The 13,370-nt window shown below is 35.7% G+C and overlaps 1 protein-coding gene across 2 annotated transcripts in view; it reads right to left on the reverse strand.

Annotated features, from left to right (window-relative positions):
• The window catches only part of NPAS3 (neuronal PAS domain protein 3), a 611,505-nt gene that overhangs the window by 301,342 nt on the left and 296,793 nt on the right, over nucleotides 1–13,370 (reverse strand). For both annotated transcript variants that reach the window (XM_014942056.1, XM_014942057.1), the window contains one exon: nucleotides 865–947. In XM_014942056.1, the coding sequence (XP_014797542.1) occupies nucleotides 865–947 (83 nt within the window). The remainder of the gene's footprint in view (nucleotides 1–864; nucleotides 948–13,370) is intronic.

The following is a 13,370-nucleotide window of genomic DNA, read 5'->3' on the forward strand; positions in this document are numbered from 1 at the left end:
CATTTCAAATTAAGTGGAATATTTCTCATGATAATATCCTAATTTACCTCTTTCGTACCTCTCAAAAGATAATACACCAAGCAGTATATTTGCATTGAGAAGCTGTGTACATTGCTAAACAAGAGCAGTTATTCAGTGCGCACTTAGAAAAGACTATGTGGGTTTTATTTCCACAGTGCTGGGTTTTTACCGTGTTGACAAAACACATCACATTTTGTTCTTAACTGCTTCTCCTCCAGGTTTGATTACTACAGAGGTTGTTCTAAACCAGACAAAACAAAGCACGCATAAGAATGTTTCCATCAGGTCACTGTTTTTCATTTAATCTTTCCAGAATATAACAACTTGTACAGTGTAACTTCTTTGTCAAATATCAGATTAGTTTTTATCTCATAGCTAAGGAGACCAAAGAGGCAACTGCTGCTCATTGTTTTCTCTTTGCAGATTGTTGCAAATTTGTGATATATAATTGTGACAACTGGGATATCAGGGAGGAAAGTAGAGCTCATAAACCAAAGCAGGGGAAAAAACCACCTAAATGTATATGTGACACATAAGGCAAATCAAATCACCAACACAAAATACTGTTTTGTGTACACACACACAAAAGTACATAAAGTCATTCTGCAAGCAAACACCTCCTGCACAGTTGTAAACAACAAAATATTGTGAATCAGCTAAATAATACTTGCCCTCCCTCTCATTCACATTCTCCCAATCACAGGCTTTCTAAAAAGAAGGAAATATGATCTTAAAAAAAATAATAGCATTAATATTAGCATTGAAGACATTGCTTTTCAAATTATTGGCAGAAATATGATTAGCTAGTTATTTTGATTTTTCTTGGAAAAGCCACTTATTTACCTGTAAAATATGACTTCCCAAATGTGATTCAAATACTTCAATGGCAAGGGCACTGGGACTTCTCCTGCGCTGGGCACCTATAACTGAATAAAAAACAGTTATGTTGCAAGGTCTGCACATTCATTTCTAAGGCAAGCCTCATCATACCATTTGACATTAACTATTTAAATATGTTTCACATTTCATACACCAGTATTAATTTCAAATTTGTCTTGCATATAGTAAATAAAATTGGTATGCAATTTTCAGTGACTCAAATTTGAAGGAAAAAAGAATGTTTTTTTTTTTAAAAAAATAAAAAATCATCTATTTCAAAGTCCAGGAAGTCTGGAAGTGAATCATTTTTTCAAATATACCCCAAGTCCTTGCAGAAGGTTATTTTGTACATGGTGATGACAGCATGCAGAATTTAGGGAAAAATACTATTGAAAAAGAGGTTACACATACTGTAAATGCTTTGAATGGGGGGATAAGAACTAGGTATTACTCAGGAATTAGGAAGATATGAGAGATTTATCTGAACATGTCATTTATCTTATTTGAAAATGAAATGAAGTAAACACAACATTAAAATGTCAACATTCGTAACCACATCTGAGATATCAAAGTTACTGCTAAGCTTAGGGAAGTATTGTAGTATCCCAGACATGCATGTTAGTTGCTGGAATAGGTACTTGAAACTTCAGGTTCTACATTTAAATGATATAGTTTAAATGTACAAAGTAATGGACAGTTAAGTTTCAAAGGCAGCAGTGATTACAAAAAAGGCTGAGAAATCATAAAACTAATATTTTGCTAAACTCTCTATGCCAGGAGCACAAAGCCAGCAATCGAGTCCGAGTATAACCAACTGCAGGCATCTACTGCAAGCTGAGGTTTCTTCTTGGGTCGAGGCTGTCCTTGCCACAGGCCCAGAGAAAGCTAGAGCACTGAGAAGAGGGCAAAGGGCTCCAGGAACCTTCCCTTCCTTTCCCATCTTAGTGCCAACGCCAGGCATGTCAATAGCAGACAGAAAAGGTAAAGTTTGTTCTGCAGCCTTTTAAAATGTGTTCAAAAAACATTTACATCCAAGGACCTCAATGGTCTAGTGCCTCTGGAACCATCACAGCACTAGTGCATCTTTACATATTGCTCTCTTTACAACATAAGAAAAACAAAATACCATGGATTCACTAAAACAAGCAAAATGGATGACTGTCATTACTAAGAGGCTAATTTAACACCAATTAAAACAAAATACAGAGCAACAATTTCTTAGTCTTCTATGATACTGGCTGCCAAACATGATATCAGTAAGAAAAGATAAATTCCAAGTAATGATAGTCATATTGACCTAAAAATGTAATATCATTCCTTATTGATGCTTCATGTAATTTCCTTGCAGGAAATTCTAAGCTATTTATATTGGGCTAACAGGTGGCTTCATTGCTGATAGATTCAGGCAACAGCTTGTAATTACAAATGGTAACTGCTGTAGAGTCAGTATTTTTGAAGCCCTCTTTTCTCTGAGGTATTCAAGGACATAGATGCTAACAACTTAAGAGAAAAGTCTTCTTTGAGACTTCTGCTTTACACTGCAACTAAAGTTGGTAATAGACCAACTGCAGTACTTGGGATTTTTTTAACTTTGGTTAGTATAGTGACTGACCAAACACGTCAGCGTATTATAATTCTTTTACAAGTTTAGGTACTTAGTCAGACTTATATTTTTCTATATCAGCTTTCTGATTCTAAATAATTTTGTTTCTCTTTGCGTTGTCTCATCTTTTCTATAGCTGTAGTGATACCTACTATAAAAAGCTAAGCTTATTTCATGAAAAAAAAAAAAAGCACATTAAATTTTCTAGCAACTTCGACTCCTTTAACTTACTTCTTGGCAGACAGACTTAAAGATGATCTTACTTTTTTCCTTACTCTACCTCCAGATAAGTTATCAAACATTTGCCTAAACTGGGGTTGCATCTACATTTCCAAGAGAAACTTTAGCTTTAGTTGTGGAACTAAACAAAAGTTTATGAGTATTCTCACTATGATTGCTATCAGTTAGCACTGTGCTTTGTATGGACATTTCATACACCACCTACCAGAATGAAAAGGAAATTCAGTTTTGGCCTGCTAGGCATAGCTTCACAGTAGTCTAGAGCACTGCAAAAAGCAAAAGACTCAAAAAACCACAAAACCTCCCTAAAGCCCTTTAGGTCCTTTCATTCTTCCACCTAGAGTGGGTCATATTTTCCCCACGTCGTCTGAACACACCACCATTTGGAATTTACCTTCCAATTAATTTTCTATTTCTTGCCCATATCCCTCCTCTACAATCCCCTATTTAAAGTGTATCTATTACATGTTGAATCCAGCTCTACGATGTTAATCGTTAATTGCAGGAGTTTTTGCACGTAAGTATCATGACTTGAAAAAAGTGCATGAAGACAGTGCAACATTTTTAAAAACAGTATCTTCCACTTTAAATTATATTTACAGTTAAGTCATCTTCACACTTGGAACACTCACAGTTCTATAGCTCAAATGAAAACACTCCAAGGACAGCGAGTTAACTAGAAAAGATGAGAGGGCCAGATCTCAGCTTTAAAATTTGTCAATTAAATCCTCTATCGATGCCTGCATCCCAGTGGCTGGTATATACACAGAAAAATATTTTGTAGTACTTTCATGCCATTCTGTTCATTGTTATTTTTATAGCAGTAAAACTCTTGGATTTATGTGTCTTGCACTTACTCAGGTGATATGTGTTTGCAATGACAGTTCCTAATTTTACAACCATCAAAAATATGTTACACAAAAAACCATTATCCTTCTGGTAGCCTTATTGTGACTCGTTTTTGGTAACCCAATAGATGTTAAATATGCACTTTCTGCATTTCATTCATTTCCCTAACTATCATTCTTCACATGTTGAGGAATGAGACAAGAATATTGAGATAAATATAGAATAAAGGAAACAAACTTATTTGATCTTCTGACTTTATTGCCTCATTATTTTACTTAAGCTTTCAAGATTTCTCGATATCTACCTGCATCAGAAATACACTATTTTGGGTATACAAATGCATATCACATTGATACCTTTCAAAAACATGGCAATCTTACAGTCCAACCACAGCACAAAGCTTCTTATTTGTACTGAATGTACTGCTGGCATGACAACAGATCCAAGCAAGACATAGACTGAAACAGTTGCATTAAAAAGCAGGCCACGTTGTTATTTTATTCTAAAATTTCAAAACATAAACTATAAATACTGAACTGGTTTCCATCACACAAGCAACAGCTAGTCATCTCTAAATCTCTCACTCTGTGGATGGAACCATCAGCAGCCACAGCTCAGCTGCTCACAGAAATCTTGGAAAGCAAGGGATTTAGGATTTATATCACAACATCTATCAAAGTGGCTCAGCAACCTTCACAGGCCTAAAGATTTGGACGAACTTGTGTTTTAAAAAGGTGGATTCCCTTTTAAATGCAAACTCTTTACAGAAACAAAATACTCATTCATGAAATAAATTTCTTCTTTTGAGTAACAGGAAGCAGGGGGAATTAGGATGTGGAGAAGGGTGAAGCATGTGTACCAAACTGCAACAGGAGTCACAACGGAAAAAAGTTCCAAACCCAGGTTAAATTCTTCCAAGCTTCTATTATTTTGGTGTCCCCTCTATATGGGCTTTTTCACATGTGACCATATTTTGTACTGTCTACGTTTAATTGATAAAGTTTAAGGTTTGAATACAAAATTGTTGTGGTTAATCAAAAAGTTGACTGCACCAAAATTTGTATTAAATATTGTTAATAGTGACAAGCCGATAGAAAGACTGTTTTTACACATGCACTTTGTAGTTCTGGAGCAGAGGCATCTGTCTAGTAAAATCTTTTACTTTCCATTGGAGCATGACTTTTACTATCCAGACTGACAAGTCTATTCCTGGCATAAGATTATTCTATAACAAGCTATTAACAAGGAAAAAAATTCTAACTCTTCACTAATTCCTCTTTAAATTTCCCCCTTCAATGACTAATCTGGCTACGCGTGAGGCGAAGGAAGCACCACATCCCTTTCAGTGTGTCTTGGGGGCAGTCTAAGCATGCTTAATGCAATCTGAAGAGCATTCACATTGTGCAGGAAGAGTGGGAAAGGATGGAAAAGAAAACTGTAAACTACCTAACAAAGATTTCCATGCATCCTGAAGAGAGAGGATTTCCTCTTAAACTCACTTCTAAGCTATTGGAGCACAGAATGACCAAAGATTGATGTTTACTGTGACTAGTTCTAGTAGTAAAAACAGGGTTCTAATTAAGCAGAAGCACTATTGCTTGATCAGCAGGAGTGAAAGTACATATCACCAGCACAGTAATCAGTTCCCCCTAAAATACTTTTGTGAACCTTTGCATGCCACCTTTCAACATAAATTAGTTGAGTGGAAAGTTTGGTAAAATTCAGATCAAGACTTTTAAAATCCTTTTGCTTTGATAATAGTTTTAAAACTAGTTTTAAAAACTATACTGAACTTTTTAAATTGCCCTAAACTATAATTTACTTATAAAGGCTTTTTCTCAATTAGCCTCAAAATCCTTGGGTTTTTGTTCCATTTTTGTTGACTTTTCTGAGCAGCACCTTTCTATATGCTTGGAAGCAGAGGTCCAAGGTATAGGGCCATCCCGCTACACCCTGTCAGTTAACCTGCTGTCTGAAGAACTGAAAAAGAAAACAGAGCCCAAATTTTTGATCTTGAAGAGCTCTAATTATGACTACCAATAAAGTGAGACTTCTATTAGGAAAGCCTGAGCAGATATACATAAATATGAAAGTTTATAAACGTTCCACCAAAAAGAACATTACCCATTTTATTCACAAAATATGTAACCATATCAGGCTTCACATAGGGTTGGCTAATATTTCTCCCTGTAGGTATCAACAAAATATATGATAGATTCAGATGAGAAAGCATAAGAAGTAGAGTTGTCTGAATTGTCTCACATGACTGTATGTGCAAATCAGTTCATAGCATGAGTGTTGCCATAATCTTTTAAGTACTCTTTTCCAGATTTTAACATTTTTTGTTTCAAAGTAGGAAAAAAGGTCTATAGAAATTACAACAGAATTTCTTATATATTTGCTTTGGTCTAAAGTAGATTCTAAATGAACAGGTATCTTTTGTTATTTCTAGGAACAACCCCAAATGCTCATGAAAGAACAATGCAGGTGAATGTGACAATCAGAGTGGTTTTATAGGAAGAGGTGAGATGTCACCTTAAAATCTTGGGGCTTTCCTATGAGACCTGAAAAATAATTTGGAAATGCTTAAAAGCTGTGATTTAGAAAAGACAGGGACACTGACTAAAGGGCTAAACTGAACAACAGAAGATACAATGTCAGGGAAGGGCAAAGTGTAACCAACATTAGGCTCAGAAAGAAAGGCCAGTATTTATGTATGCTAAGATCCTCAGAAGCTTTTTTTTTTTTTAATTAATTCTATTAATTCATATTTAATTTCTTGTGATGGATGGGTTTTTTTCATTGATTGTTCTTTGCTATCCCATTTATGACCGATTCTAAGTTTTTAAAGAAATCTCCAGCAAAACTGAACTCCTCTGCCTAACCCTTATGTTGAGGACAGAAGGCATATGTATGTATTCAGATCCTGATCTAAAGCGAGATGAATAATGGGCAACCAGCATGAAGTAAGCAGAGATGTTGCCCTCTGATTTGGAAAGGGTATCCAAAGAAATTAAATGATGTCACCAGTCTACCTCACCTTAAGCCATCATATGATCCAGAATTTAGGTCTCTTATCCACCTTCACAGATGGGAAGAAGAAATAAATCTTAGATGGAGGTGCAACATATGTGGAAAGGTATTTTATCTTGGTTTAGTAAAGCTATGGGAATCATTAATGCTGTGCCATTACCAACTAAGTATCACAGCAATAAAGTATCAGAACAAATTTGTCACAAAGGACTACATGTAAGATGCATAATGCAATATATGATAATCAACTTACAAAGTTAACAATGGCATTTCAAATCTATTTTTTGGGTACACGAATGCCTATTATTCTAGACGTCCATCTTCTGGTCACTGGTACAGAGCTTGTATTCATTACTGGGGAATCCATGGTTGAGAAAGTAAACCAAAACTTCCCATGGAATAACTAAGTAGTTATCAAGAATATACTAGTTAATTAAAGAAAATATTATGTAACATAATTACAGATGTGTTTCAGTATTTCCAGTAGATCATCTATGATGCTTTATCAAAAGCTCCAGGAATTAAAAGAACTTTTAGTAAAATTTGCTTTTGGAGTTCATGTTACTTAATACTTCTAAAATTGTTTTAACACCTTTTTTAGTTTCAATAACTTAAAATTGATCAAATTAAAATGTTATCAAAAAAGCAGAAAGTACTATATTACTTCTTAATTGGACTGGAATCAATGGATTTGAAGATACCTAAAGTGTCCTCCCTTTAAAAAGAATTCAAAGCGAATGGAAAAAAGAAGCTAGATAAGCGGCTGTCTTAGTGTAAGTATTCATCTATTTTATGAGCCTGTTCCTTTTCCTTTCCCAATCATTTTAATCTGGTTTATAGGTCTGCAACTTCCCACAGGATTTGTTCTTTAGGGCATGAGGGTAGGGTGAGTGGGAGGAGGAGACAAGATTTCTTAGGTCCTAAATGTCTTTTTTTTTCTTCTCTGAACTTCTTAAAATTAAAACCCCCAAGAATGAAAGATAAATGCACCTTAAAAATAAGTATATTTGAGATTTTTATGTTCTCTTCTTGATAACTCAACTAGCGCTGTTTTTTAATTAGTACTTACTTGTACATTTTAAGAGTTTATTTCAGAAATTTTTCTTTTCACTGTGAAGGATGAAGTCTTTGCTGTGCAAGAATTTCCAGTCATCTAAGCAAAGAGAGTTCTCCATCTGTGGCTGGGGGCGGGAGCACTGGCCTTTCTCCCACACTGTAGTAGTTACTATAGGAACTATTGTGCCTCCTTCAAAAGGGCTACAGACAGGGTGATTAAAATTCTTCATGGGAGAACCCCCACTCTTCTCCTTGACAATGAAATTCTTCAGGGAGAGGGCTAAGCCTCCAGTTCAAGAATGGCAGCACCTGAGGGAGTGATGTGGCAGAGAGAATCACCACTGCTTTAAACTGAAGCACGCGGAAAAAAATACTCCTGCATTCATTTTCTTCCCCTCCCATGAAATACGGAACATTGGCCAAAACTCCTGAGAAATAGGAGAAGGAACAACTTTATGCAGCCTCCACCATGCAGAGGACAATGCAGAAAGTAAAGAACAAATAATTTTCATTAAAATCACTAGCAGGAGAAGCAAAAGAACTATACCACCCATAAACCAGCTAAGGGTAAGTATTAACATTCACTCTGGCCACTAGCTTCTCTGCAAGGCAGCAAAATGCACTTTGACATGGAAGGGAGACCATTGTCTCTGATACAACTGAATTAGAGCTACCTCCCAGAATCAAACTCACTTTATACTGGTCGTTTTACAAATATTTACAATGTTGTCTTTTGCTCCCAAAAATTTAGCGGAAAGTAGAATTTATACAGAATGTAAGAATAACAATTGTGATCCTAATAATGACTGTTCACTTATACTGCACTCTCAGAAACAGTTATAATAAGAAGATGATAATCCCACCTATTCTTCAGCCATATGTCAATATTATTAGTTGGCAGCAGTCTTAAAGAAGAGAGAAAAATGGCTTTACATTTCAGTCCAGATAAGAGGAGTCAGATATAAGGGGCAATGTGAAAAGCAGCACAAAAATGTTTTGAAAACTGTCAAATAATTAGATGGGACAGCTGAGAAAGTGCTGATGGAGACAGCTGCAAGTAAAAGATGCTTTAGATATTGCTATAGCTTTAATGAAATTGGGTTCAATAATTAAAGTGAGATAGGAGCTTCCCAGGAAATCAAATTGCTGTAAAGAGATGGGGGAAAAAGTCTATAGAAGTATGGAAGAGAAAGAGGCAAAGTAGAGACAGATGTGTGAGGCAAGGGAGAGAGACGTACAAAGGTTGGGTGAAAGGTTGGGGTTTAAATACCTAGGAATTTGGCAGCTTTAGATAAATGTCCACTCTTGAAGATTTGGCTCTTCCAGCAGTAAAATGCATAAACATTATGATAGCATGAAGAAATTACTTAAAATTCAGTTACCCCCCCAAATGAGTGATGAGTACGGATTACTTATTCAGATATAACAAGAACACACTTATTGGAGTAATAGATCTATTGTCTTATTTTTAAACTGGTATTAAAATTCCTCTGGGAAGAAAATGGCTGTCACCCCTTTCCAGCTTCAGTGCTACAGAAATGGTTAGTGTCATTGATTCTGTTCTCAGGAGGAGGACAGGGTATTAACATCAAGTCAGAACAGTGTTATATAGTGTCAGACTATACTTGCTGGTAAAACTAAGAGGCCTACATCTGTTGTCTTGCGTTTTTTTCCAGTCTGATCCCAAAGGTTCATGTTAAGACATTTGTAACATCTGCTACGAATGCGGAGGTAAGTCAGGCACAACCTTATTACTTCCAACCTAACGCTCCATCCATCCACGGGGCTTTCATATGCCACTAGTATGTCAAGGGGACCAAAAGCTGTTCGATCTACATGAAGCAAGGTATAATATATTTCTGAAAGTCAAGAAGGAAAAACCTTGCTTTGTTATGTCTCCCCTTTTTTTTGTTGTCTTAAATCTTGGCAGTGTTATTTTAGAATCTTCTGTGAACAAAACAGGCAAGCTGCTCCTCCTTAGAGCCAATACAATTGCCTTTTTTATGCCTTAGACAGTGGTGTGTTGAAAACGTGTAAGCTGTGATTCACATCCTCCCTGTTTTTATTAACACTGAAACATATCCAGCTTCTCCTAACTAGACCCTCCTATACAGAGGTCTGCTTTCTTGCATAGCTCTCTTTTCCTTCCTTACTTCTCCCTCTATTTTGGTGGGCTCACTAGATAATTTTATGGACAGACTCAACTTTTTAAAGCGCTCAGTGGAAAGATGCAGCTCCTGACAGATAAAAAAAATATTTGTTTCATCTGTTGTGACAAAAAAGTTAATTAAAAAGGAACAAAAATAAGATGCTTTACAACTAGCATTCTTTCCATTAGCTTCTCATTACTATTGGTGGAGTAACAGATGTGAACTTTTTATTGATACATCCACAGTACTTGAAGATTTAAATACTTAATTGTTAATGGCCTAAGATACTGTATGCTACAAGGGCTATCCTATCACTGCCAAGTGTGATGCTAAGGCTAGGCATTTTACAACTGTCCACGCAGGAAGTCAACAATTTGCTACTTGGCTATAATCACCCAGCGAATTTTCTTAAGAAATAAATACAACCTCTTCTGACATCAAGTGGAACGTAATTTTAGAAACTAACAGATTTTGATGTTTCTGAACTAGGTAATATGTTCAACACTCAGCATCAGACCTCCCAAAAAGACACATTTCACATTGCAATTTAAATTCATAACAAGGGCTAAAGAACATGGCATGGTAGCAAAGAAGAAAGGAAATCCTGCATCTGATGATGTAAGCAGTTGTAGGTTTTGGTCACCTGCACTGCTAGCATCCTCATTTTTTCTGTCATACTATCACAGGCTAAGTAAAAGGAAGCCTTCCAGCTAAGAACAATGCTGGAAAAGAACAGACCCCCTCCCCTTATGTTAAGTGAACACTAAAGATTTAAAAATACATCAAACAATGCTATTGGCAAATGTAGGAGTTGTATTCACCACTGGAATACAAAATCCAACTATGACATAACCAGACAATTACTGACTAATGCATCATTATCCTACCAAAGCCGGCGACATTCTGAAACTGATTGAAGTGCACAACTATTTAGAATTGATCCTGGTTCTAAGGTGAATTTAAGGCTTTATTGCTTTTACAGACTTGGTTTTATGACTAGTAGATTTGTTTGTGTGCTTTCTTCCTTTCTGTGATGCAGTCAGAAAAAGATACAATGAAGATTCATAAATTAAGTGAGACTGGGTACAAGCCTGCAATCAATCCACATTTTCAGGGAAGACATTTATATCAGTTGCCAGAACTTAACCATGTAATTAACTGAGGACTCTGGTAAGAACCAACTGTGCCACCAGTCAATTATTTTTTGCTTGTCTTCCAGCTGCTGTTTCACTCTGTTCTTAAGGGAGACTGTAAGAAAATGCAACCACTGAGAATTTGGTGATTTCAAAAATAACTGAAGAAATTTAGGAGATTACCAAGACCAGCTGTGGTAGAACTGTAACAAATGCTTAAAATCTATTGCAACTGCTTCTTAATTTCTCACTAGGAAAAAACGAAAGGAAAAAAAAAGAAGAATTTTTCACCCAGAAGTTTTATAAGAGCTAAAAAAGTATTTCAGAATTGCTGAGGACTGAAAAATGACCATGCATAAGCTACACTGGAAATCCCCAAGTCCTAATAAAACAGCTTTCAATGGAAGTGGTCATACACATCAGAATACTGGTTAAGTCATTACAACTATGAGGAATTGTTGTTTTTAAAAGCACTGTTGCTTATTAAAAAAAAGAAAAAAAGGCGGGGGGGGGAGGAGAGGTGTTGAGCCAAAGCCCAAAGTCCCTGTAGTAAATGGAAAGACCTTCCAGCACTTTGGATTGGGTTCTTAATATAAAAAACCCACACAACTGTGCTACCATTTGTAAGAGTCTGTTTCAGCAGTTTTTCAGGAAACAGAATCTCTTGGAAATCCTAAGGACTAGGTAAGAACAATAGTTAAATCTTCACTGGAAAGAGCAATATGGTCTTTAAATCTTTGGTAAGGTTAAAAGAATTCATACAGTTCATGATGAATAAGTTTGGAAATAAATTAGAAATAAGAAGTTAACACATTTTCTGTTGTTATTATTATCATTGGCTCCAACACACGACTGGTGTTTCCTATTTTATTTGCAGTAGGATCTTTTTCAACAATCATGTGAGAAAAATCCAGCTTCCTTCATCTTTAGAGAGCCCCTAGCAGGGAACTATGAAAAAGTTTGATCAGAAGACCAGCCAGAACAGTTAAGGAAGTGAGAGCTTAGAAATGAGAAAACAGGACGCAAATTCTCTACAGTCAAAGAGAACGTTGTATGTAGGCACAATTTTCACATCAGCAGAGTTGCATTCATTAGCATCAGGAATTAATTTAGCTTGAGATTCTTTCTGCAGCAAGGTAAAACATTCCTTTTATTTGATTATGTCATACCTAAGATTCACACTTGCTACCTGAAAAAGTCAAGCCTGTCCTGCTGTAAGACAAGAAGCATGGTATCCACAGTTCAAAATATAGCTTGAACACCTTAACTGTCACAGTTCAGTGGGTTACTCTAGACAGATATTTTGGTATTTTTTAGCAAATGAACTTAAAGGCATCAAAATTAATTCTGCACACAGTACTTGAATCAGGCATGGACACAGATGGTTACCTTGACTTTGGGGGCAAAGTTTCATTTTGCAAGATAACACTCTAAGTCTTTAAATTAGCTCTTTCTCACTTTCTATGAGCACTGATAAATATATCTCTTTTCTTCTTTTTTTTTTCCTTAAGAGCTTTACAATTATACTGATAATGTATTGCATTTAGATAGTTTCTCAACAATTATATTTTATTATACACTCACCAAACCTAAGGTAATACATGTATGCATTTGATATAAAGAGAAATAATTTGCTTGATATAACAGCTCAGGAGTCTGGGAGTTGAGATTTTGTGAAATAATGTCCTCGAAATTCTGTTCATATTTTGTTGCATTCCAGCATTGCCTTTTAATTCTTACATATATTATTTATCATGCTGCCTCAGTCTAGCTGAAGAACTAGATTTTCACAGCTATGTAATTTGTAACCAAAGCTTATTAGTTTAAACAGAAAAGACTCTTTTTTCCCAGAGTATAATACAATATGATACTTAAACTAAAATATAGAGCTGAATGAAGACTGGTCAAACTGAACACAGAACACACTGCTGCTTTTTTTTTTCTCTCCTGTCACCCACAACCTTTATACATCCTGCAGGAACACTAATGAGTAATGCCTGACACTGTTTTTCTATTTTTCTTATTTCTCTTAGTAACTTCCTGTAAGACAGTTTGTATTCTGATATTTTTCATTACGAATCTGCTAGCTTAAGGGTGTTTTTGGATTATTTTAAATTGTCTGATGTACATCAAGCAACATATTATTTTGTTAATATTACCTGAAAAATCTGAGAAATTTACTTGTAAAAAATGCACTTCCACTCAACAATGTTGTAGGAGTCAGAAATGCAGTAAGGTATTTTCTGTGAATACTGACAAACAAGTCTTGCAACACAGAGGCTTTTCCTTACAAATGCAATATTATTGCAAGGTATATTCTACTTATCTCCACGAATAAGATAGAGAATGCACTAGAAAAATTAACTACTGAGCAAAGCTGCCCCAACTTTTCCAAAAGTATCACTG

This window comes from Calidris pugnax, unplaced genomic scaffold (assembly GCF_001431845.1).
Source record: "Calidris pugnax isolate Ruff unplaced genomic scaffold, ASM143184v1 scaffold56, whole genome shotgun sequence".
Classification (NCBI taxonomy): Eukaryota; Metazoa; Chordata; class Aves; order Charadriiformes; family Scolopacidae; genus Calidris; species Calidris pugnax.